The 27,197-nt window shown below is 48.3% G+C and overlaps 1 protein-coding gene across 1 annotated transcript; it reads right to left on the reverse strand.

The window, feature by feature from the left end:
• Positions 1–471: 471 nt before the first annotated feature.
• On the reverse strand, positions 472–27,162 carry ITM2C (integral membrane protein 2C). Its single transcript, XM_069792025.1, has 6 exons — positions 26,986–27,162; positions 11,912–12,049; positions 8,638–8,826; positions 8,233–8,343; positions 4,228–4,378; positions 472–2,914 (listed from the first exon to the last, which is right to left on the reverse strand). The coding sequence occupies exons 1-6, from the start codon at positions 27,088–27,090 to the stop codon at positions 2,823–2,825; spliced, it is 786 nt and encodes a 261-aa protein (XP_069648126.1). The 5' UTR covers positions 27,091–27,162; the 3' UTR covers positions 472–2,822.
• Between the last annotated feature and the right edge of the window lie 35 nt (positions 27,163–27,197).

Consider the following 27,197-nt stretch of genomic DNA (forward strand, 5'->3'; position numbering starts at 1 on the left):
CTCCCATGGCCTGCACTGCAGAGCTAGCCAAAAGGCAATAGCAGGCTTAGGCCACTTGCAGACAAATTTTTACTTAGAAGTCAGGCAGCTGGAGAAGCAAGGCTGACCATGAAGATCAGACACCCACTAGCCACCCAAGCTGCAGAGGTATCTTGCTGCTTCACAGACCTCAGTTTGGCAGCAACTTCCCCACCATGGGCTACCCTTGGGTCTCCCAGGGAAGTGCAAGGACAGGGGAAAAGCCCTGCAGAGCCTGCAGGCACAGGCAGGCTCCACAGCAGGCGGCTCAACCATGTCCCCATGCAGCTCTCCCATCACCATGAGGACGGGCCTCCACACTGCAGCATCCTCCCACAGCCTGGCTCTAGGATGCCGCCAGGCCAGCCCCTCCAGGGCGATCTGGCTGTTGACAAGCAACAGCTTCGTGGAGGGTATGTGCTTTTCATTCCAAACAAACACACGCTTTACAGATCAGAGGTAAAAGATTTTATTATCCCATGGATTCTTCCTAAGAAGTAAGAGTCCTACCAGACAAAATATACAAAGCATCTTATGTTTTCTTTCTAGACAAACGCATTCTCATCCTATGAAACACTGACCACATTAGTTCACCTTAAAGAACCAAGGTTTGTCCTTACAGCTGCGGGATTGCACGGAGTTAGCATATTCAATGACTAGTTAATTCATGCAGAATAAGAAGGAAGGGGAAAAAGGTCTGTAATGCTCACCTGAGTGCAAGCTTATGTTCCTAGAAATGAAGAGAAATGTGGGGCTTAAATTTACCAGTTTGTGGCACTTCCATTAAGCGAACCAATTCTCTGACTGACTTCTTGTCATCCACTCCACAATGAAAGGTTAGGGCTAGCAGCAAGTTATCGTTGGAAAAACACAACACTAGAAAAGCAAATACCCCTCTGGCAGTGGGAAATTTCCTTACTAACCTGCATGAAGTGCACATAATTCTTCATTTTACATCAAGCTTAAAGCAGAATGAAACCAAAGTGTCCTCCTTTACTCATTGAAACTTAATGTTTATAGCTGACCATGTTTTATATAAAAAAAGAAATTCTCAGCCTCTAAGGACATACTAATTCCTATTGCATTACATGATCATTTTGAGATCCCATTTTGTTTTCACATAATTAACTCCCAGTATTATTACTTAAAAGTTTTATTCTAAAATATATTCCCTTTTTTTGGTTCTGCTGAGTTAATGATTATACTTGCACTTATTTTATCCTTCCTCTTCTAAAACAACAAGCTCATTTCCACAGATGGTGAACAGGTCCAGATTTGCTGGAAACCAATTAGCAACAATGTGCCAAGTTGAAACTCACCCCATTCTTTCAAGCCAAAAAATTGCCTGCATTTCAAGAACCTAATTAGCTTTAACTATATTTACAGAACAGAGGGAAGAATATTTAATTACTCTGCAATTCTTCTGTCTGATTATCAATAGAAATGCAGTTTCATTCACACAATTTCTCTGCAGTATATTGATCAGCTGAATCTTGCCTTGTATCAATATCTGTACTACAATGGTGCCTGCAGATAATGTGATACATGGCTGGACTACAGTAATTACTATCAAAACAGCTTTCATCAGAGGAGTTATACAAGAATACATACTCTGTTAAAAAAAAAAAAAAAAATCTGCTTCCACACTTGCCAGTAACTACCAGTTCTGCTGCTGATACCACTTTGTACATAGGCATGACACCCTATCCGCACGCAGATGGAATCTCAACAACTCAGGAAGGCAGACCCCGTGTGAACATAACTCATATTCCCAAGCAAGCAAGGCTGGCCAGGACAGACACAAGGCTGGAGTAAACCACCCGGCTCCACTCGCAGCCACAGCCTATAGATGGGACATCAGTGGAGCTTTGGCACCTTGCATCAAAGATTCACCTCTTTATTTACTTGAGCAAAGTGACAGCAGATCTGCCCTGGATCCACAGCCGCTGCAACTGTGTGTTAAAGGGTACACAGCCTTGCACTTCACTCTCTGTTTTGTGGTCATGGAGCAGGGACATGCTGTGCCATTCCCAGCCCACCTCATTGCCCCTTACCCTGGCCTCCTACCCACCCTGAACACCCATCAGGATACCCTGCATTGCTCAGTGGGTCATGCTGAGCCATGCCACATTCAGGAGGAGATGTGATGAGGGGTGAGTCCAGGAGCCAGTCATTAAAAAACCCCACATAGTGGTTGCTTTCAATGTTTGAAATCTGGTCTTCAGGGGGACAGCACAGAGCAAGCTGGCACCACCACAGCATGGTTTGGGCAGAAACCCTCCCTCTGCTGAGCTTTCTGAACCACCCTGTCTGTAGCCTCACAACTCTTCTTTTCTTAAATGCATCTGGTTATGTATATTTGGTCATTACATCAGCATCAAAATGGTAACCCTCCCCTCTTGTGCATACACCTTCTGTCCCAGTGCCAAGGCAGCCCCAAAGCACTGTACCAGCCTGAAATCACTCAGCCAGGAAAAGAGTACCTATTTCCAGCACTCCTATTTCTCAGCCACCCCTTCAACCCCAAACCTGCTTCCAAAAGAGATTTCCATCCTGTGGTGTGGGAGAAGCTGCATCTACTACCAGGTTATCTTCAACCACTGTGTAAATTTAAGCCCAGCAAACGTCTCAGGTAGGTAGCAGGGAGAGAAGAGAATCCACTGTGAGGCCATAATAGGCCCAAGAGGTTAGAGCTGCACAAGCAGGGGAGTAAAAAAAGTAAGACAGATTACCATGTCTAAAGAGAGGGCTGAGAGCATGTGTATGCAAGCAAAGCCAAGGAAGGTTACATGTGGAGAGTGGCTTCATGACTTTTTGCAGATAACAGTTTCAACCACAAAAGTGTTTTCAAAGTGACGAATATGATGACAGTTTCCAGCCTCGCGTCGACTGATACCTAGAAGTGATTGAAAGAGAGGAGAGGGGAAATTCAACAAATGATAATCTATAAGAGCTGCAGCAAGTGGGGAAGGAAAGCAGATGAGACGCAACAGCAGAACACAGAAATGCAGCAACAACATAGCCCATACGAAAAGCAGCATAATCCGGTCTTTGGAAGAATGGCCATATTCTCTAGGCCATGGTCCTGCAGTAAGAGCTGTCATGAGCTGGGGGAGCTGCCTGGAAACAGCTGGTTTCAGCTGACAGCATCTCAGTGTTAACTCAGAGACCAGAAAGCCTCACGAAACCAGCAGAAGTCACAGGCTGGTACAGAGCACAGCTCTGAACGCAGCCAAGGAGGGCTTAAAATCACCACTCCTCTGGCAGTTTGTATCTCTGCACGCACTGATCCTGCTATGGCCCCAGCCTCTCTGGGAAACAAGTAATGCTCCCCATGCCCTTAAACTGCAAGACCTCAACTCTGGGCAGCTCTGCCAGGCAGCTACTCCCCTCTTACAGCAAACCCGGTGGTGCCCTGCTGACGAACAGGACCATGCCAGGGCTCCACAAGAGCAGCAGCCAGTGTGCCAGCAGCCCCACGCACAATTGTGCAGATCCTGTTGGGAAAGCAACCACGAACTACAGCCATGGTGACTTCTGCACCCAAATGCTATCAGCACCCTGCAGCTTCCCCAGAGATCCAAACCCAAACTGACTATAGGTTCACGTTTCAGGTGAGCCTTTAAGTACACCAGTATCTAAAAACAAATAAATACAAATACTGAAATTAAGGATATATAAGGTATATAAGGATATATTAAGGTATATAAGATACATATTGCTGATTTTCATGAAATCATTCTAGGGTAGTCAAATGTTCTATCTTCACAACTTTTCCCATATTATTAGGAACTTTATTAAATAAAGGCAATTTGCAGATCTAGTCTGCTCTGAATAGTTGCCACTGAAGTGGGCGTTTCCATTAGAAAAATTTTCCAAACCGTTCCCAACAGCACTGCTATTAGTTCAGCCTCATGAGCCCACATGTAAATGAATTGCTGGGTCCCCTAACCATTTTCTCAATGTTTCTATTAGGCTGATAGATGATAGAAACACAGCAGCCTGAACCCATTTACAGCAGCATCATCCCATATTTGGGTTTAGATTAATTAGATGAGAAACACTTCAAGAGATCTCCTGTGTGCTTACACCCACAGTGAAACCTCCTCTCTCGTCATGAAGAGGCCAGCATGGCTGTAACAGCAGAAATAATGATTGTGATGTGGGGGCAAAGCGAGTTAGGACAGCTGAACACAGCAAGGCTCTTACGTCTCCTCGCACTTCTCCGCTTCAGCCTGTAAGTCTCCTTGCCGCTGCAGAGACGGTAGATGAAGGAGCCGAGCTGCTCCATGTCACTGACATGCTCAGTCGCGATCATCTCCTCCTGGATTATGTACGTCTGAGGCAGGTATGTCCCTTTCTGAAACGACACAGTTTCCACCAAAATAAAGCACAAGTGGTGCCATGATCTACTCCTTGAACAGAACTGTCTCACACAGAGCACCAAGAACAGCCAAACTGCAGAAAATTCACTGTTTGAAGGCTCAAGCTCCACTTACTGAGGCCAGTTAACATGCTTCCCTGTCCTTGCAGTAAACTGTCTCATGCTACTAGCGCAGGGCACACAAAACAAATTAAATCCAAGAATTGAATGTTCACATAGGTGATTAAGCCAACGTAGGATCAACCCTGTTATAAACTAACCCCAGTTTTAAAGGAGGGTGTGCGAAGCTGTAACTCTGAGAGCACAACAAACCCATCTGGAGAGGGATCAAGGCTCAACCAAAATGCCAGGAACTCCACTGAAAATGTGGATTTTACACTTACTTCAAAAGGCAAAAACCAAAAATGCCAGCCCTGCTCAGATTCCAACAGTTTCCTGAGTTTTTCACATTTCCCCCTCCTCCTTGGTCCATTCAGCACAGCCACAGTGATCTCCTGCCCTTATAGCCCACAGGAACGGGGACTAGAGATGGACACCACATTCAGAAACACCGCCCTGCATGATAGCGCTAGGCAGTCAGGGGAAAGAGAACTCTCGGCACACTTGCATCACCCTGCAACATAATTCAGTGACTCTGGGGCAGTACAGGAAGGCAGCTCACGCCAGGGACCGAGCTGAGGCAAAGCAGCACACACAAGCTCCCTGCTGTTGGGGTGGAGGCCACTGTGAAGACCAGGGTGATGAGTGGGGTGCCTGGTGGGGGGACATGGCAGAAAGTAACCAGGGGCTGGAAAAAATGGGGAGAGAGAAAATGGGGTACCTGGGAGCACCCTGGGGATGGAGGCCACCTCTTCCCCTGCAGGAAAGAGATCTGCTTGGCATTGAAGACTCTCTGCAAGCTGATCCCTGGAAGCTCAGGGCATCTTGCAGCTGTCTGGGCACCACTGTGGCAATAAGCAGCTGTGTTACAAGGACACCTTGGGCTGGGGGGGCACTTCTGAGCAGACTAGATGCTAACTAGGCCGTGAAGCAAAGACTCACTTCTGGCCCCTTTCGCTTAAGAAGAGACAAAGAAATAAAAGAACCAGCAGATCCTGGGTCCAATATAAATGTAAACAAGAGGAAAAGCAAGCAACAACAGCACAATTTCAAATACCACCTCTTCAGTTTCCACCACAGGGCTGGTTATCTCCATAGAGATGTACCTGGAAACACGCTGTCTTAACTTCATGCCGTGCTGTTGGGCTGGCATAGCCTACTGGATCAATAAAGCTCTCCTCTAATGCTGGAGGACTAGGCTATTAGTGGAAGTTTGTACTACACTAACACAACAGTTCTGCAAGAAATTCAATTATTGATTCTCAGTGGGAGAGTGCAGGACAGGGCATGCGATATGTGCAGTTACTGGCAGGAGCTATCATGTTAACACTCGGGGCTGGGGCTCAGGATTTGCCATATCCTTGAACTGTTGAGAGGGCTTAGAGAGACAGACACATGCACACAATCCAGTTTCTTCATTGTTTTAGAGTTAAATAGCTGTGGCACCTGAAGTAGTCAGGAATAATCGCTCCTCCATCACAGGACTGTGCAACAAGGACAATACCTTCAATTCTCCACCAAGAGTTTTAAGAAAACTAAAGCTTTGAGCATTTTGTGTTCCGCATAAGGTGTGGATTGTTCATCATTTAACTGGGTCATCTCCAATTTCCTGCTGCTGCACGAGGGAAGCATCCCTCCATCCTTTTCTCTCAGATACTTATGCAGCCCTGTTCACTAAACTGTCACACCTATACAGAATATAGCCTGCAAGAAGGGGCAGAGCTGCCATTTACAGGCAAAAAAATCAGACACAAGAGGCCTGGTAATGCATACACGGTGACAGCAGGGCCAAGACGTGAACAGGGTCTGGCACAGCCGTGCCTACACACAGCAAGGATTGCAGAGCAGGCACAGGACACGTGACAGCCACACTGCAATGGGGCACCTCAGCACCAGGCTGGCTGGGGAGAAAAGTGCAAAGGAGGTTCACTGACTCCCTGTGCTGCCACAGTCTGCTGGAGCAAACCGCTGGTGTTATTTGCTAGACTAAGGTTTGGTCCTAGAAACAGGACTGAAACCACTGAACATCTTCAAAAGTAAACTTTCAGCTGGAAATTAGTCTCATTTGTTAGAGACTTGACTGGATTCAGAGATGCAGGGAAGGCAAAAGTCTCCAAGTCCAAGGACCAATGCAGCATCCAAACAGGAGCACTTCTGAGCAGGGGGGCAAGTCATCAGGTGATGAAGGTCCCTGCAGCAGGAAGAAATTTGCCCTCTCTGCCTGACACAGGCCACCAGTAAGGCCCTACCTGTGGACATTAAGATCATGGGTTCACAGGCTAATTCAGCTGGGGAGGGACCTCAGGGCTTTACCCAGTCTAGTCTTGAAAACCTTTAAGGATTTCAAGGAGGCAGTACAACTTCCATGGGCAACCTGTTCCACTGCTTCACTATCCTCCTGGTGATAAACTTTTTCTGAGCTCAAGACCAAACTAAACACTTAAAAACAATGTCTCTAAGGTGCATGTTAAAACCTCCACAGACAGATTAGACACTTACCCATCCCAATGATCAGAAAGTTACTTAAACCCATATCTGCTTTGTACTCCCTTTAAAGAATAAAACATGTAAGACCATTTAAATTGTATTTTTATCCCCTTTTTAAATTCAATTTCTGATAAAGACAAAGTATCATTTTCATTGACTGTGAGTTTATATCTGTTATTTTAGGATGTGACCAACATTCCCAATCTCTCAGGTTTTTTTTGGGGCTCTGCTGTCAGGTTGTACAATCTTGCCTTTTCCATTTCCCTCTGCCCCAGGGCCTGGTCACCTGCCATGGTGAGAAGCTGTGGCTGGTTTGGAGTGAGTTGTAAGTAATGTGTGTTCTACCTCAGTAGGGTTCCCAGCACATTTGCCAGACGGTCACAGTGCAAGAAATTGCGAGGACAGCTAGGAAACAAACTGGGAGTTTGACAAGGACTGGAGATCAGGCATCTCTCAAGGCACAACTTTTTGCCTCTGAGCTTAACCCCTACAAAGTTCATCACGCTGCATGTAGCAGCAAGTGAGCAAAGGGAATTTAAGAAAGAGAAAGAGTTAGATTGCTAGGCGTTTTTTTCTTTTCTTTTAAACAGACCATCACAGAAGGGAGTCAGAGACCCAGGCTCAGTGCTTTGCTTTACCTGCAAAAGACTGAGATAGATATGCACCTTCTGCAGTCTGGGTTTTTTTCCTGCTGCTAAGATTAAATAGCACTCTATTTTAAGACGACTGTTTCCAGTCACTGCAATTGTGGTACAGGCTTCTGAACTGAACAAACCTGCTGGTACTAAACCCAATTAATGCCTGCTGTGAGCAAAACATGAGCCCAAGTCCGGTGTTGCAACCTGCAACACTGCGGGGAGGGCAGCACAGATTCCACCCCCAAAGGGTGACAAAGCTCTGCAAATGGCAAACTGCAGCAGTAACCAAGGCAAGAGTGGAAGGAGGGAAATTTTTCTTTTTTTCCTTGATTCCTATTATCAGTAAAAAACAGAGGGAAGGAATCTGCTGCTTCTCTGCGTCACACTGGTCAGGCTGATCCATCATGCCAGTGCTACTGTGCTGCCTGCAAAATTAATATTTCAGCTAAACCCCCTGAAGCCCTTGCTCTACGTGAAGGCTCAGCTCTGTCAGGGCCAAGGCTTACTTCCACAGACACAGCAGTTTTGGTTTCCCATGAGATTCTAGCTGGCACTCAGGAGCCAACTAAAGAAAAGCATGCAAAATAAACAGGATTGCAGCTGTACCTTCACGTTAACCAGCAGCTCCCACAGGTTGCGAGGAGGCATCACAATAGTGGTGTTCAGCTCGATAACGTAGCACTTATCCAGCGTTATGTCATGATAAGCTGTCAGACCCTGCATTCCAGGCAGAGAAATTTAGGAATTGAGCTCTTTGCAATGAAATGTGGCTGGGAAGATGGGTGAAAAGAGGAAATTCAGGGAAGACAGGAAATTGCTTTAAGCAACAAACTTGTCCAAGGACCTCCCTACCAAGCAAGACGAGCATGTTGGAAAATCTCAGAGAGGGCCTTGGGACAGAGGACAGCTCAGTTAACAAGATCATCGTAGACATATGTGACATGAGCACCATGCTGGTGCACCCCAGCTCAGTCCCGTGCTACGCCCCCAAAGGCCCCAAGAGCTCCTTACTCGCTGGAAATCGTGGATGATATCCGCAGGGTCGCTCCCGCCAAACTGGGGCACTGGGACACTGATTTGCTCGTAGTTCTCCTCAATGTAAATCTTGACATCTTCATGCAACTCCAGCTGCCCTTTGAATGGTGAATACAGTGAGTCTTCATAAAGGACGCCGCAGTGAAACACGCTCTCGCGGGGCAGCTGCAGGGACGAGATCCAGGTGGAGGTACAACACTCATACACCCCACACCCCATTAACAGCTACAGCAAACATGGGAAGAAATGTACCCGTACTGTGTAAAAAAACTCTTTTCAAACAGATGCTTGAATATATTTCACGATCAGTCTTTTTACCAGAAAATGTTCTTGATGAAGATATAATGAAAAACACCCTTGTGAAATGACCACGTCTCCCCTCCTGCTAGACGGGTCCAAAGGGAATAAAGGATTCCCTGTGGGATTTCACAAGGAGGAATTCAGAAAGGCAAACTGACTGCCTTAAATTTCATAACCAGGCTGTTCACATCCATCTATAGACATGGCTTCCAGTAACTGCATTTTTCTACATAAGGCATATAGGCTTGGGGCAAGCAGAGCATCATTTCTAAAGGCGCTTGTAGCTTGGATATGGAAAATGCACCAAAACAAAGCAGCTTCACCTCACGGCAAAACAGGAGCTGCTGCTCTCCAGGGCTCCAGAAGCACAAGGTATGGGCAAGAGAGCTAACGCATGGTGAGAAATCAAGTTTGAGCAGGAGGATCACAGGGACGAACTGCAGCCATTGGAGAACGAGACATAAAGGCCCCGTTCCCTTGGTCTGCAAAGCATCTCTGACCACATTGAATAGGCTTTGCTGTGTAATTGGGTATGAGCTGTCATTTGGTATCCCAGGCAGGCAGTTGGGGTGACAACAGGTGGCCCCAAATGTACCAGCGTGCATTTCCCAGTGCCATTCAGCACACACCAATGGTAGATACTGACTGGGTGATGGACTGAATGCAGGCCATAACCCAGCTGACAACCTTCCTCAGTGTCGGCAGCTTCATCTCATAAGGAAGTGTATACACCAAAAGCCCTGCAACAGGGTGCCATCAAACTATCACAGTGGTGTGGGAGAGGGTTGAGCAGCCCTACAGTTGTCACAGGGTTTCCAGATCAGGTATAAATGAGCTTGGGTGTAATGGGTTTGTGTGGTGCATGGGGTTTTTTTGTTAGCGGGGGAGGGTCGGCCGGGCCAGCTCCCGCTCACAGCTGCTGGAAGCTCCCCCGGCTCCAGGCCGGACCCGCCTCTGGCTCAGGCCGAGCCCATCGGTGACGGTGGTAGCGCCTCGGGGAGAACACGGGGGGACCCCACGGTGGAGCAGGGGAGGAGCGAGGAGGAAGGAGTGGCAGAGACCCGGGGTGGCGAGCTGACCCCAGCCCCCGTCCCCTGTTGCCCTGCACCGCCGGGGGGATGTAATCGACAGGGAACCAAATTGTTCCCTGACATTGTGTAATTCGTGTTGAATTAAAAGAAGACAATAAGGCTTACATACCAATCGGGAAGGGGGAAGAGACATACTGAGATTTAGCAGATGCCTTGTGTAAATAACAAGGCTTGCTTAAATGGTGCGTAAAAGTCACGGGAAAAGAGCAACGGCTATAACTTACTAGCTAAGGAGGGAAAAGAACAACAGCTATAACTTACTAGATAAGGAGGAAACAACGGCTATAATTTACCAAATAAGGGGATTAACTCTGCCAAGACTGCACTTCTCCACATCAAAAGACATTCTACATCAAAAAACACTCACCCTTGAGAAGATTGACCGAATCTGCCTAGTAACAAACCTACACGAGTGAAGAAAGAGGAAGCAGGACAAGGCCGAGACTTACAAGAAAGGGCTGCATGAACTGTATATAAGAAATGTAACTATAACATAAAGTTGCGAGCCGTTGGTAGAGCGCGGACTCCCCGGCCGCCCAGCGCTGCTTGCTTGCTATTCTCAATAAATATATTGTTATATAAAAAATTGGCTCTGTCGGTATATAACAGGGAGGAGGCGGAGAGAACCGGGAGGGGAGCTGAGGCAGGAAGGAGGGAGGGCTGGGGGGAAGGTGTTCTAAGGTTCGGGTGCCCTTCCCAGCGTCCTCATTCAGGTTCGACTGGTAGCACATTAAATCGATCTTGTCTCTTCCCCAAGCTGAGCCTGTCTCTTGCCCGTGACCATAAGTGGCGAGTGATCCCTCCCAGTCCTTATCTCCACCCCCGACCCTGCCTTTGTGTTTTCTCCTCATCCCCCCGGGGGCGGGGGAGGGGGGAGCGAACGAGCAGCTGCGTCGTGATTTGTTACCGGGTGGGCTTAAATCACGACAAAAGGTAATAAAGCACTGATGTATCTTAAAACAAAGATTGCAAATTAATTTGAAAGCAAGAAAATTTATGAAGCAAGGGAGTGTATAAAAAGACTATATTGCCGAGTGGCTAAGCGTTGGCTGCAGAGACAAAGGCAGCCAGTGGTCTTGGGAGAACTCATTCACTAATAGCTGCTCTGCAGCAGAACGAAGGCTTCAGTGCAAATTGATGCTCTGGGGTTTCTTGGCAAAACACTCAGCAAGCCACAGAGCTCAGCAGTTTCCTCCTTAAAAAGCAGCTCTGCCCCGCCTCATTCCCTATGCTCTGAGTCACCACAATGCTGCCAGCCCAGCACCTCAGCTAGGCCAAGCTTTGCAAATACTATGTGGAAGAAAAGGTGCTGAATGTAATGGATGTCGAGGGCTCACCTTCCATACCATCTCCCACTTGCTTTTCACTTCTCTGCCTACTTTATTAATAGTGGCACCTATTTTTGTTACACCTACACAGTTTTGCTGTGCTATGGCCTAAAAAACCTACTGCAAAAAGTTGTTCCCTTGCCTGTACCTCCCTGCTCTCTCCAAGGCTTGCTCTCCCCTCACAATAAGCCATGCTTTCAGACTGCCCTACCCGTGACAGCAGTGACGTTGGGTTTAAAAGGTAGAACTGGCAGAATATTTTTATGGAGTTAAAAAAAAAAAAAAAGTCAAAACAAAGCCACAAGGGAGGGCAAGAGGAGAGTTTCTAGAAGGCCTTTCCTAGCAGTCGGGACGGAGGTGAGCCTGAGCCCACCACTTAAGACATGCCTTGACTGCAGTGCCCAGAGGACTGGCTCCCAAGTTACCGCAGTGCAAAGCAATAAAGAACAGCACCATCTCTTTCAAAGGCTGAAGCGGCTTGTCTGGCTGCTCCAGCTGAAGAGCCAGCAGTCCTTCCCAACTTGCCCCTACCTGGGTGACGAAGAAGTATCTGTACACATACATCGATGCAAAGACCAAGGCCAGGAGCAGTACAAGGACACCCATGGTCAGGTAGCACACCCCGCTGAGCGATGACCTCCTGCCCTGCACCGTGGGAGCTGGCTCCTCCTGCGAGACAAAAACAAGAGTATCTGCCAGCTGCCACTGCAAGGGATCAGAAAATCAACTGTATTTTATGCAAAGGCTGTGCACAGGTTTGTGGTGTGCAACTGAAGAAGGCAGGCACCGTCCTGAGAAGTTACTTCACTTCTGACAGCATGAATAAAACACTTCTTGTGCATTTTGCTCTCCCACCCCCCCAAACATATATTTTTTTATATAATATATAAAATATATTTTAAAAAAAAGTGTATGTGAACATACACACATATATGTATACTCTGCTTTCCACCAACTGCTCAGAACAAAGTCAAGCTTTGTTTCAGTGGGCAGTAAGGAGCAACTGAAAAAAAGGAAATCAGGAACTAACAGTTCCTGGCTACTGAATGTAACAGCATTTATGTATTTATACTCAAAAATTTTTGCTAAAATGCTACCACTCTAGCAGAATTTTTCAGGGGAAATTTTTGAGGTGGAAATTACTGGTCTCAGAGAGATACCTCTCCTGGCTGTGCTGGGGTGAGCCTACCCAAACAACTGTGTTGATCTCAACTTCATTTTCAAGAAGATTCCCACATACCTTCCAGGAATATGGTCAGAGCATCAAAAGAAAACATACTCACCGTTTTTGAGCACTGCCCAATCTCTCTAGACAGTAGCCAGCTCACCTTGTTACAGCCCTCAAAAAGGAGGGCAGTGCAAAGGCAGGGTTACCTCCTGGGGACCACTCATCCCAGCCTACAATGTTCTTGGTTTTACTACAAAAATAACCCTCCAAAATGTTAAGCAGGAGGATGTAAGGCCTTTCAGCAGCAGATGAAAGAAGCCGGTTCAGAGATGCCCCAGTTTCCACACAGAAGAGCCAAAAGCTGCCCTCAATTGAGCAGGCAGGCAGGGGAGAGAGGCGCCAGGGAGAACTCACGCAGATTAACTCCCTCTGTGCAGTACGTGATCGGATGTGTTTGATTAGAAAGACACTCTCCACAGCTAGCCAGAGACCAGTATGAACTGGAGGAACAGTTTTAAAAGCAAACAACAGCCTCTCATTTCTAAGATTCATCACTTTTTAAAGAGATGTTTCTCCAGGGTAACATGGCCAAAACCTGCAGGGTGGTGCAGGTGCTGAAGGCCCAAGGGGAGATGACCCTGGGTCCCTGCCACCCTCTGGTGGTATGTGATCAGCTCTGCCCAGCAGAGCTGGCAGCAAACACCTCTTTCCCCTTTCCCTGCCTTGGAGCTGCCCTCGTGAGAGCAGCAGTTCAGCCCCAGGCTTGGAGGTATCAGGTCGCTCCTGCCCTGAGACTAGAGCACCCCACCATCCCTGGGGCACCCATGGGGAGCCCACCAGGCAGGGATCCCCTCCACCTTCCCGGCACCTGAGCTCCATTGAGGTACAGAACAGGGGCAGAGCCAGGGTCCTGCAACCCCTCTGCTACCTGCTCCACACCCAGCCAACATGGACTGCTCTAGCCATTGACTTTTTCTTTTCTGGCCACATACAGACTGATAATTGCAAAGACCAAATTGCTTTGGGAGAGCTACAATTCCAGCACACCTCCAGGAGAAACTAATCTATATTTATTTCTCCTTCATCCCAGCTGTTGAAAGATCCGCAGCACCTCTGTTCACCGCCAGCTCTCTACACTGAAGGATCAGTGTAACCAGTTTGTTGCTGCTCCTCCACCAAATAAAGGGATGAGCAAACTGAAGAATACCACATTTTAAGTTCACTTCCAATCTTTCCCTGTCTCTCCTCCTGCAGACGAGGGGCAGCAACTGTGAGAAGCCACAAAAAAAAAAAAAAGTCACATTACTAGAGGAAGTTTAAAGGCTCTCTGACATGAACTGGTAGGACAGGAGAGTCATGCTGCATGTCAAGTGTTTCACAAAAACAGATTTCTCCAGATACATGTCATCAGAGAAAGAGTGCAGACAGTGGGGGTGAAGAGGAACGAAAAGATCTTCTGCTACTGACACTGAAGCAAGGCTGAGAAAATGTTTAATGCTCCACAAGCGAATTACATCCGAAAGGTGCCAGGTTCCCATGATGGGTAATGCACTGCTCGCTTCCTCAGTGAGCTGCAAGTGCTAACCCCATGGAAAGCTTGGGGAGAGGGTTCAGAAGGACACAGCGACTCAAAGAGGAAAACAAATACTCCCAGTAAAAAAAACCACCTGTGTTTGAAGAATGGTAGGGAGGGGCAAATAAGCCCTTGCTGGTTTGCTATTTGCTAAAGCAGCTCTTTGCTCTTTGCACAGCCAAAGACACAGTGAGACATCCCACCTCTCACTGCCAAAGGATATGAGTTCAGCTCCCTACAAAGCATTCAATGGCTTCAGGAAAAACGCCTGCATTTTGCATCTTGGGAGAAGGTAGGGGAAGTGAAGGAGAGCTTTGCCCTAGGAGAAGTTACAAAACACCAGGAAAAATTAAAAAAACCCTCAAATTCTGAGCGGGGAAAGAAAAACTCAGCAGCAACCATTCTGATGGAGTGGGGATTAAGGCAGTGAGGTTAAAAATGCTGCCAGGCAGGCCAAGGGGAACAATTAACCACAGTCCTGCAAAATATTGCATAAAAATCACCTGCGCAAACCGTCACTAAAATATGCATCTCCATCCCCCAGCCCAGCAGACTGAAAGGCCATCAGCCTTTGTCACTGTGAATGAATTACAATTTAAAAGCAACTACATGCCAGTTGGCACCTCGGCTTCAGGCTGGAGGCATTCTCAGCGCTGACAGCCTGTGGACGGTGCAGCGCGCAACCTGCTTTAGCAGCATTTCACCCAGGATAACAAATCTTTACCAGGCTGGAAAAATCCAAGAAGCTTCTTCCACAGGCTGCTGCACCGCTCACGCCACAATGTACCTCCTTCCCACAGGACCGCCACTCCCTGCAGTAGAAATGTGGGTATTTTAAAAAATGGGCAATCCATTGCAGCTGATTTCCATCTGTTCTTGCCATAGGAACACCTGGCTCTCCAGCAAGGAGCTAACCTTATCATAAAGAGAACCAGGCAGTCCCAGCAGCAAGCTGCAGGAAAGCCATCCGTGCCAGAAAGACACCAGGACAAACCAGCAAACCAAACCATGCACCACGCTCATGCCGCATGGCAGACTCTGCAGATTTGGCAGCATTGCTGGTCTCCATGAATTTTGGTGGTGGGGAAAAGAATTAAACTCGGCAGCAGGGTTCTCCTGAAGAGCAGATCACACCTTCGAGACATGCATTTCCACTGAAGACAAAAAATCAAAATATTAACACACAAAAATGCTGTACGTTCACCAGATGTTTAACAATATTCCATAAGAATTCATTAACCAGATACTTTTCTTGCAACAAGCCATCCTACTAATTCTCTGCCTCAAACAACTATGGGGTTTTTTGGCAAAGAGAAATGGCAAAAGTTGGTGTCAAAACCATCCCTGGGAAGAGGCAGGGACAGGTATTTCAGTTCAGCAAATGGGCTTTCCTTTTGTTATCATTTTAAACATGATATTCCAACAGATGGGCATATTTTACACAAAAATCAACATAAGGTCCTTCCTCCTCTCTCTGGGCGGTGCAGAGGACAAGCACTCATTTGCTCCTCCATGAACAAACAGATAGAGAAGTGACAGCAGTAGAAGAAGAGCATGATGTCCCATGGTCCAGGTGCTATGGATGTACACAGATGGAGGATGCACAGACAGATCCACAGCTCTGCGGAATATCCTTCTGCGATTTCAGGGCAGGAAAACCCTGCCACTCCATGCGATGATCCTTTCTTTGCTCCATATTTCTTGGCACCACCGCATGCTCCAGCGCCAGTGCAGGCAGCGGAAGCCACCGCTGTGCTGACCCTATAGAAAGGGCTGGGCTGGCTCCCTTTCCACTGGGAAAACTGAAAGAAGCCGTGGGCAGAGCTCCTTCCCCTGCACAACCCGAGGGGAAGGCACAGCTCACTCTTCCTCTGCGTGGGCAATGGGGGAAAGCAACCATCTCTCAAGAAGAGTGCCTGCGCATCTTGGTTTTCCGCCAGGCATTGTCCTGCTAATACTTCATCCCACTGGGTGAGAGACAGAGGAAGCTCCAGCATGCAAGCCTGGAAAACCAGACATGCTGACTCCGCTCCAGTTTGCAAGCACGATTGCTTCACAGACACTCAGCCCAGTGCCTGGCAGCAGACAAGATACTGGAATATAAAAAGGAATTCCTTTCCTTGGATAAAACAGGCTCTTCACTACGCTTCAGCACTCTGCCTGCTTGCAAGGCTGGCACAGGAGCAGAGCACAGCCGGCAGATACCTAGATGGGAGAGGATGAAGTTATGGTACAGACCATTTGGCAGAGGAGGCTTGAAATTAGCCTGAGGGAGGAGAAAAAGTCCTAATTCAGTCTTCGTGGATTTTCTTCAGAATTTCAGTTCTTGCTGAGGACATGATGAAAATGGCTGGTGTCCTGTTATCCCTATTTGTTACTGAATGGCTAAGGAACATCTCTACTACAGGGGGCTGGAGGACAAAAGCCTGGCTGTGCTTTACAGGTACAATGTCTGGTCCATAGCATGGAAATCAAGTCCAAAGGCCAGAGTAAGACAGAGCAGGGAAACCATCAATGCCTGTCAAGCACTGCCAAGGGCACCAACTGCTGAGCAAACCCTCCTGGCTTCACGGCACTGAGCCTTTGGACACACAAAACTAGTAAGAGCTGCTAGCAAGAACCACACCCAGTGACATGCTGCCTTTGATATTTCTCATGAATACAGTACAGGGTTATGAAAAATAGATATTTGATTCTATCGTTTCTTCATCAGCAATGTCTTCCTGAAGATTACAGAAGTGAGGAAATTAAAGGTGTCATATCATGCCTTGGTCTCTTCCTGAGTTGCACACCGCCTTGGCAGAGATGGACTCAGCTCATACCTTTTTCCTGCTTCTTCAGCTTTGGAAACAGCTGAGTTCTCCACAAACCACTTTTCCTGCATTTCTGAAACACACAGGTTTGAAATCTTTCATTTTAGGTGTAGCAGGGCCTGACAAACAGGGGACAAAGCTCGGCAAGTGTCTAAATATACACCCCCAACAGGCAAAGAAGCTTGGGGCGACTAAAAATAGCAGATATGATTTTGACGACTGACAAGTGAGGAGAGAAATGCGATGCAGAGTAAATACTCAAAGGGACGTGGTTTGGAGACGAGTACTGTCTGAAAGGCAGCAAAACATGTCATCGCTCTCTGGGAGGTTGCTTGTTTCAAGGGAGCAGCTTCAAGGGAGCAGCAGCCTGAGCTCTCAATGTAGAAGATGCACTGACGTAACTACAGATACTGCCACAGGCAGCCACGGCTTCTTCAAAGGATGCAGGCTCGAAACCTAAGAAACCCACATCAGAAAATCTAACTAACCTCGCCGTTTACTCATTTCTGGTAACTAAAGGCCAATACAGACTATGGGAAAAGAAAAAAAATCAGTTCAAAGTCTCTACCTCCAGCACATCAAGTCCCATATTCACAGTCAAAATCAGTTACTGCTTTACAAAACTTAAGGACTTGCTATAGCAGCATCTCCATTGACTTCAGATGGAAAAACCCCACAGCTGACTGCTGGAAAACTGCATTGCTGCTGCAGTGTGCGTAAGCTGGTACAGACTGACCTCTCCTCTGATGTGCTGAGCCTGGCTTTGAGTGTCACGTCTCGGGATAGTGACCCCCATGTCCTCACCAGCACAGGCTGCTCTTTCCTGCACGTGAAGCAAAACCCTCTCATCCAGCCACCCCACAGACAGCATCCCTACCGCCTGCAGGTGCTGGGCACTGCCAGCACCTACTGCTGCTGCTCTGTATGAGAAAAAACACTGGAGAGTTTGTGGGATAAACTGTAGGGCAAGGAGATCCAGACCCCCCTCCCAGAGACAACCACTCCTGTATTAGGCATTCAGACCCAGGGGAGCTCGGTGGTGAAGAGCCCCCAGGACGGCCAGAGCAAGCAGGGGTGGCCAGCCAGCGTTTGAGACTGGAGCACTTGCCAAGCTAGAGCTCTGGAGAAGGAAACTGAGACTATGCACAGGGAAAAGGCAGACGAAGGAAGACAAGACGGGGGAGAGGAATGGAGAGAGAGAAATCATCGCAGCAAAGGCAGTTCATCCTTGCATGCACCAAAGCATCTCCCATGATCCAAAAAAGGCTCCTCTGCCACATGAACAAAAAAGGAGTCCTGTCCTCAAGAGCAGTTACACTTGGAGGGAGGAAAGGGAGTGAAATGAGGAGAAATACCAAGTGACACCAAGGAGGGAACAGTGCCTGGGCCATCGCCCTGGCAGAGAGTCACAGGGGTCAGTGCTCAGCACTAGCAATGAGAGGCCTCTGAACAAGCCCATCACCTGGAAGGAAAGTCCTTCCAGGCTGAAGAGCATTTCTAATGCTTTAGGTCAGAAAAGAAAATAATGTGTGCATGCCTGGGGAGGGGAGGGGAGAGACACACACACACACATATATATGGCATACAGTTTCCGAGGCAACTGAACTCCCTGCACACTGTACTTGAGCAGTGCTTGTGCAGGGCACACAGCAGCATTTCCACAGAGCGCAACTGATGGCTTTTGGACTCAAAGACGCCTGGAAGCCAAAAAAAAAAAAAAAAGGCATGTAATTAAGAGACTATCACAGCCAAAGGCAAAAAGGCTGCAATAAATGAATCTAATCACATCTTTAAACAACACCACAGCACGTGACTAGCAATAAAGCCACCTGCCTCAGGAGTCCCTTCGCAGCACTGGAAATTAGAATATCAAAAACAACCACTGGCTAATTAAAACCCCCAGCTTTGTTGCTATATGACAAAGACAGCAGGATGTTAAAAACACAGCCTAGCATATGGGAGCTCCTAAGTGCTCAGTGATCATATTTTCCTTCTCCCCTGTCAGCAAGAGAGATATAACCCCCCCCCCTTCTCTCCTTTTTCCATCCTCTTCTGGAACTAAGAGGCTGCCTCTCCTCCCTCTTTGCACAGGGTTGAGGAATTAATTTCCATATTTTTTTTATTTTATTTTTTGGCAGAGCCACAACAACTGCCAGCTGGAGTTTTTCCAGCCTCCCTCTCCTCTTTCCCAGGAGTAAAACCATTCGCAGCATTAGCAGAACCAACAAAGCCCCCTGTAAAAATACAGCTATTCTTACCAGGCACACAGCTAAAGCCCCGAGTGTCACACTGAACAGGCAGGCAGAGAGAAAATAAACAGCTGTGATAGAGGCAAAAAATGTCCCAACCTGGGTGTTTAACAGCCTGACTGCCAAAATATGGTGCCTGATAAATGGCCTGATTTCCAGATATCAACAGGAACTGCATCCACTCAGTGCGACAATGGGGAAAATCAGTCCCTGCCCCCGGGGCAGCTCCACCACCACAGCTAAAAGGCTCTGGAGCACCTGGGCAGATCTCACCTGGGAGAAGGAAGGAATCAGAACAGCCAAGTGAAGGCCAGGGGTTTTCTGCAACCCTGAAGTGGAAGGTAGCATTAAAAGAATAGGAATTTTCCCCAGCAGAAGAATGAAGGTTAAGCTTGGGCATTGGGTCTCAAAACCTATCTAGAGCAATTAAAGACAAAAAGGCAGCTCAAGCAAGAGTGAAGCACAGCAGCTGCTCTGGGAATAGGGGAAGCTCTTAAATTGAGAGGTTGGCAAAGTTAAAGAGAGACTTGATTCAAAGGTAAAGACATATGCAGGTGGGCAGACACCTGACTCCTTAAAAGACCTTTGACCAATGCCAAAAATATTAAAGAACATTGATAAACTAAGGCAAGGAAAGGCCAAAAGCTTTCAGCTTGTTCTTCGTGTAGCTGAGTCTTCCTTCTCCTCCCAGGTGAAGAGAAGCTGCTAACAGCTGCCCACAAAAAGAGTCTGCTTCCTTCCACCTTCATATGTGGCTTGGAAAGAAGCAAGCCACAAGCCTGACTGCCCACCAAAGTGACAAGCTGTCCTGTGGCAGGAAAGTGGGACCATGTGCTTGGGAAGGAGCTGGACAGACGTCCCTTCTGACAGCCACACGCTCACTTTTTCCTGGACTAAAATTGTACAATTGCTCCAATAGAAAACAAACATACCTACCAACCTGTGCAAGAGGCCCAGGGAATCCTGGGCATAAGCCAAGAGATAGCAACACATTTTTGCAAAAGGTGTGAAGGATCAGGTGCTGTCTCAACATATTTGAAAGCAGAAAACATGACAGGGAAAAGACCTCCACACACACCAAAAGGTTTCACATTATTTCACCTGAAGTTGTTCACCATCAGTGACAGCTTTGGATCCTAATGAAGCACCAGAGCAGAGCAACAGTTGGGCAGAGGACTCACTTGAACACCGCCGCTGGGCTATAACCACTGCTTCCCTGCAGGAAGCTCCATGTCCAGATAGTTTCGGGGTCCATGTAAACATACAATTTAAAACGATAGCACCCACCTCTGAGCTTCTACAGTCAGGCAGGCAGAGATGGTCAAGAGCAAATTAGCCATTTTGGATGTCACCTAGGGCAAGCCAAGCACTGCTGATCTGGTTGTGGCCAATTAAGCCATCGCTGTCCCACCTCACTCTTTCACTAGAGGTGACTGATTCTCAAAAGGCTGGTAGAAAGGAGGACACAGCCATGCCCAAGACGCTTACAAGCTGGAACAGCCAGGGTACTGCCTTCTGCTGGCTCTGCAGAAGAGAGGGGGCATCAGAGCTGTAAATCCATACTGTTCACTTCAAGCAGAGGGGTCAGAGTCCAGCATTTCCTGGAGTACAAGCTGAAGCAACTTAATGAGGAACCAGATTTCAGGTTACATTTGCCTGTTCCCTGAAAACCAGGGCTTACACAGTATCACACCACAAAATGAAGTCACTGCTCCCTTTCAGAACACTGACTGATTATCTCTTCTCCCAGCAGCAGCGTAGGAAAACCCTGACAGTCAGTCCTACACTCGAAAATTCACCACAAAGAAACAGTGTCTAGTTTAACAACAGCAAGAGAGAGGAGGCAAATTTACCCTTCTCTGCTTTGTTGCTCAAACTGACTTCAATGGTAGGGCATGGCAGCAAGGAAGACAACTCTGCAATGCAAGTACAGAGGGATGAGTTAAAAAAACCCAAACCCCCTCAACACTGTCCTCCCTCAAATGGTAACACTGGCATTAAAAAAAGAACAAAATCCCCATGCCTAGGTTCCCACACATCACCTTGGAAGAAAATACCCATCCAGAAGCGAAAATGCCATTTCCATCTCCTGTAAACCCAATAATGAGCAAAGATTTGGTAGCAACAAAAGTAGGAATTGCAAAACTGCACACAAGGACAACTCATCCTCCACAGATGCTCCAGCTCTCAGACCTGGAAGCAGCGCTCTGCTGTGGAGGAGCTCCCCTCCTCTGAGCAGCCATAGACACAACACCTGCCAGGCCACCTCTTCCCGAACCGCCACGCCAGCAGCACACTGCAGTGACAGGGTGGAAACCAGCGTTCTGCGTATCACTGCACAGCACAGGGCTTCTTACAGCAGAGCAAGGATGTATTAATACATGCAGTGTATGCAGCAAAGCTTCCACCTCATACTTACGTTTGGTTCATTTTTACCCTTTAAAGCTGCTTCTTTTTAAAAGTATTTCTTGGTTTTCTGTGTTTTGCCAAAGAAATTGCTGTGCCCAAAGAGGGTAAACGCAGGAGGTTCTTCCCACGTAGAGAGCACCTACATGCAAAGCTGCATGGGCTTTGGCTCTCCCCCAGCTTTGGGAAAATGCACACCTCTAGACAGACATTTCAAGTTTCTCCATCTCCAGCTCTTCAGTCTACATCTCCTTCATCAGTGAGCTCCATGTTTCCAAATTCAGTCACATTTATAACATTTTTGCTAGAAACAGTCATTCCCTCTCCTAATCGCCCCACCAGTTTTAGCCAGATCCTTTGTCATGCTCAGCTAGAATATCAAATATTCATGTCCAGAGTCCGGTAAGATACTCAAGTCTAGTATTTCACTAGAGCGGATCCTGTAAGGGTCCGGAGATGGTTTTTTCCAATTCAGTCCTCTTCCTCTGCTTCCAAGGCATCCCCAAACCACAGAGGACTGAGAACCAGTGCCAATGCTTCTTTTTAAGCTGATGACTCCATACAGGACACAAAAAGAAGTCATCACTTCAGCCCACATGGATATGGGAAGGTTGGGCAAAGGCCAGGAAAAACCTTCTGTTACAGGAGGCAGCTTCTTCAAATTAATATCTACCATGTTTAGGTCACTAAATCAAGACCTCAACATGGTGAAAATACCTGCAGCTCAGGAGCATCAAGCCTGGACTCAAGCCAGCAAACACGTCAACGAGCATAAACAATCCACATCGCTGCCAGCTAGTTTTTCTCTTTCTCTCTGGATTTACAGCTTGCTTTGTGAAAAAGCCTGTTTAAAAGACTTTTCCTCACATCCCCTTCCCTCACCATCTGTCTTCCACCTCACAGCATCCTGCAAGGAAGTCAGTCACAAAACCCAGCCCTTCATTGGCACAGCAGCTTCTACCAAGCTGGTGTGATTCCACTTTACAGGGCTGGCAGAGATGCCTGCATGGCCAGCAAGAGCCACTGCTTCTCCACCTGCCCCATGTGCTGGAGCCCAGCTCTGGAGCATCACTGCTCATGATGCATCGGTACCTCTGGGAAGACCAGAAGCAGCATTGCTGCCTGTCCTGCTCTGATCTGGTGCCACCTCCCATGAAGCACGTGTCCTCTTGGGCTTGTTCAGGTCGATGCAAAGCAGTCACGGCTCACATGCTTGTCTGAGTGCAAGAAAAGGCAGGGGAGTGGGAGCACAGCAACACCCCCAGCAGCAAGACACTATCTGCCTGCTAAGAGCTCTGCATCCACAGTGGACCTGCTCCTCACTGGGGAGTTTCGCAGTGGCAGTCACAGGAAAGAGAGCTTCCCGGGCACCAGAGAGGCAGTCGCCCACCCAGGTAATACGCTCCCCAAGGGTTTCAGGGCTTTCCCCTGCTATTTCTGTACAAACAGGGCAACAGCACTCAGGGCAGGAGCTGCCACTGGCTGCCCAGGGAGCAGCAGCCCTGCAGCCAGGAGGTTGAGGCACCCCACCAGATGGTCGTGCAGAGGTGCAGCCTACAAAGAGACCACACAGAGACAGAAGGGTTGGACAGATCCAGCACCAGACAGCAAGCAGCTCCTTGTAGGAAGCTTTTCCATATGACCAGGAAGGACGTGATCCAAAGCCCACTGAAAGGAAGAGTCTTGTCAAGTCTTGGGGAATGCGGACGAGATGAAAGGCACGAAACCAAAGCCTGGTATTACCGCAACCAACACACAGAAAAACATCAGTCACACCCACAGGACACCATTGTATGCACCCTGGAAAGCCCCTCACACACCCCAGGCCTATGACCCACTGCCAAGGTGTTTCCAGCAGGCTTGCCAGGCCTGCAGGTATGGAGAGAGCTCTCCCAGTCCTCCTGCTTCACCCATAAAGCCCTTCTCTCCCACCAGCCAGACCTAGCAGTCACGGCCTGAGCAGACATCGCCCTCCCTTCAACGTTCATCCTTCTGGCAAGCCGAAGATGAACACAATTGCACACGCCATCTCAGCACAGCCTTTCCCAGATGCAGAACAACAGGTTTTGCTTTCTGCTTCCTCTACCAACAGGTTTCTGTGAAAGCGCAAACCATCATGCGCATCTGCGCATCATGCGCAAACCATCCCGGTCTCCACAAACACCTTGTCTGCGCTGCAGCATTTGCTGTAAGGTACAATTCACCCCAGGCCAGCAGGGAGGAGTGTCTAGCAGAGCCCTTGGCCAGGGCAGCTGAGCAGCCAGTCTCTGCTACATACAGAGCAAGGGGGATGAGAGGTGCCTCTCCCCTCCAATACTTATCATTTACATCTCGTGAAGCAGATTTTAATGAAACCCCTTCTCCTCTGGCTCTCACACTGTCTCTGTAGAATAACTAGCTGCAAGTATTAGAGGGTTTACAAGGAATCGACCAAAAAAAGAACCCAAACCAAATTCTGACTGGAGAGCTCCAGCCATCAGTTTTACTTGATTCCTGTGGATTTCGACGTCCATCACAAATGCAAGGAGTGTATTTCCCAGCACAATTAAAGACACAGCTTATGTATTTATTTCCATTTCAGACTGTAAATCTGGAGTTCAATTAAAACTCACTGAATAGTAGTTTGCATCTGAAAAAATATTTTCCAATGAACACAACAAATTATTTTACTGACTGAACCTCAAACTGCCTTCTGCTCGAGGCTGCTATATCCTCCCAGCTCCTACAACAAGATTGTTTCTTTTATAAGCCCTTAAAATGTTGCCATTGCTTCAAAATTACGTGGATTTTTCTGACAGAGTTCAAACTGCATATTCTTTCCAATCCAAACTGAGCTGCACAGGGGAGAAACAAGGCTCAGCACATGTGAGCTTGCTATCAGGACTCCTCACCTACTACTATTCAGGACACATTAGCATCACAGACATCTTCCTGCCTGCCACATCTTTGCATTCACGGAGCACCTGCCAAAATTCACAGGCTGCGGAAGCTGCCGCTGAATCATTGCCCAGCTCTGGCTCCTATCACTGGGACTGAAATTGTGAGATCAAAGAGGAAAGGAATGCAGAGCATCTTGTTTGCATGTCACCAATGCCATTTTGCTGCGAGGCAGCTAGAGAAAGACACACACAGACAAGAATTATTGGCAGCAGGAGAGAGAGCACGGCAAGAAAGCCTGGCTGCGGAAAGACCAAGCCCACAAGTTGGGTGTTTTACAAAGCAGCACACTCCCGCGGTCCAGCTAAGTACAAACTACACCAAAGAATCCAGTGTCACAGATGCCCTGAAAAACAGCATCAGGAAAAGGCCACCTTCTTGTCAGTGGATGTGCTGCTCCCTGGACACCCTCATGCTGCACTGACTCACCCCAACCTGCTCCTGCCCTTCTGTCACAGGTCTTATGCTGATTTTCTTACATGCCTATCCGCTGGAATTAAGAGACTGTTGAAGAGTCTTTGTTCTAAATTCTTGTTTTTAAGTTCCTCTATAGTTCACGTGGGCTTAAAAGAACAACATTGTGCCCCCCACGAGTCAGAGAGAGGCCCAAGGCAACATAAAGAACCTAAAATTTATTATTTGCTACCTAAGCCAATTTCATTCATCTGGCAGGACCTGAATCAGAATAATTCTGATTGCTGAGATCTGGCAGCACTAATGATGGAAAAAAGCTTCTGTCACTTTTATTTTTTATTATTTTTTAAACGCCTTTTCTCACAGTGCTCATGAGAAGGAGCTGGATCCTGCCCAAGCTCATGCAGGATCGGCAGAACAACCGACTTCCCAGCTGCGGAAAGCTGGTTTAAAGGCAGCATGAGCTGGAAGTCCAGCGTGATAGTCAGCTTTCAGGGTTGAATATCAAAGGTGGGAAGAAATCTGCCACCTTCTTTTGTTCATAATTAGGAAAGATGAAGTCTAGAAATCACTGAGAGATCACAGCTGGCCACATTCCCCCATTACAGGTTTCTGTACAGCTCCTAGGTGTTAAAGTAATAGATGAAATCATGACAGACAGAGCACATTCAGACACTGACAGCACAACTGAGAGCTGCAAGCATATCTGTGCAGAACTGAGCAATCTCTTGAAGCCCCTACCGCAGAGCAGCTCTCCAGGGCAGGTAATTCCCACTCGCTTGGTAAGACACATGAGGAGGGACACTCTGCACTGCTGCAGGAATGGAGCAAAACCACAGCTCCTCCATAGTTTTTTGAGTCAGTGACATACTAGGGTTCATCAAATGGCCAAACTGCAAGCACAGTCTTAGGCATTTATGAGGAATACAGAACTGCCATTTAAGTCTCCTGCTCTGAGACAGAAGCACTGTAACAAGGCAGACTTGATGCTGTGGGTCAGGCCTACCTCTCTGGACAAGACCCTCCCACTACGCAGTGTGGTATTTACCCCAGCAGGTCCAACCTCACAGAGGAGCCTGCAAGCAGGGGGTTCTCTAGCACAAGAGACTTCAGAAACACTCAACTCCTAGCCAAACACAACAGTGCCCCTTTCACCTTCCCCTCCTCGAGAGGGGCACCAGCCATACCACCACTGCTTCATGCCCAGCACCGCCTGCCAGTGCCTGCCCGTGACTTAAGCCATCGGGATGGGACTCAACACAACTCTACCCCAAGGCCCCAGCCATGCTCTGCATCTGCTAGGGATGCCCCAACGCCTTCATTCACCTCATGCCTGGCAGGATCCCAACGTCACACCTGGCAGGATCCCAACGTCTGCAGGTGTGTGCACTCGTTCCCCTCTGATACCCATCACCCGAAGCCAGCAGAGCAATTCAACTTCAGCATGTCAACTCCCATCTTGAAAACTGCAAAACATCTAGAGAGCTGCACGTGCTCTTATCTCCTTGCTTCTCATCCTGCTCCAGCACCAGCTGTTTTGTTCCTCTTGCCTCTTCTCCATGCCAACCCTAAGCCTCCAGAGATGTTAGAATTTGAAATCCACCCACGAATGATCTATCCCAAATCACATTCCCCCAGGCAAAACCACCTAGACCAAACGGATGAGTTCTGATGCCACTTGTCCACGCTGGCCATTTACTTCAGTGCCTAAGGATGGCGGCTCCCCATAATGGCGCAACTCCCCTGCCCCATCCCCTCCCTGCTTCTCCAAACTTCAGATGCCTTCGCACCCTCTAGGAGGTGAACTAACATCCATCAAACCGGACACTTTTATCTTCCCCTGGGCGCCTCTCCGAACAGGAGCGAGCTCCAAGCTGACACCCGACCCTGCGCACGCACCTTCCTGCTCTCATCAGCTCTAACTTCGCAGAAAAGGGAGAAGACCCGGCGCAAAGAGGGCTATCACCGGCGGCCCCCACAGGGGCCGGGTCGCACAGCCCGGGCCGCGGCGGCCGCCCGCCCGTCCCCGCCCGCCCCGCACTCACGGCGCCCGGGGGCAGCAGCACGGTGCCCGCCGCCCCATCGCCCCCCGCCTTCTCCTTCTCCGGCTTGAGGGCCGCCGGCGGCTGCTGGACGCCGATCTTCACCATGGCCCCGCGCCGCCGCCGCCGCCCGCGCCGCCGCCGCCCGCGGCAGCGGCACCGGCACCGCCCCGGGGAGGGGCCGCCGCCACCACCCCCGCCCCCGGCAGACTCCC

Source organism: Haliaeetus albicilla, chromosome 9 (assembly GCF_947461875.1).
Source record: "Haliaeetus albicilla chromosome 9, bHalAlb1.1, whole genome shotgun sequence".
NCBI classification, from domain to species: Eukaryota; Metazoa; Chordata; class Aves; order Accipitriformes; family Accipitridae; genus Haliaeetus; species Haliaeetus albicilla.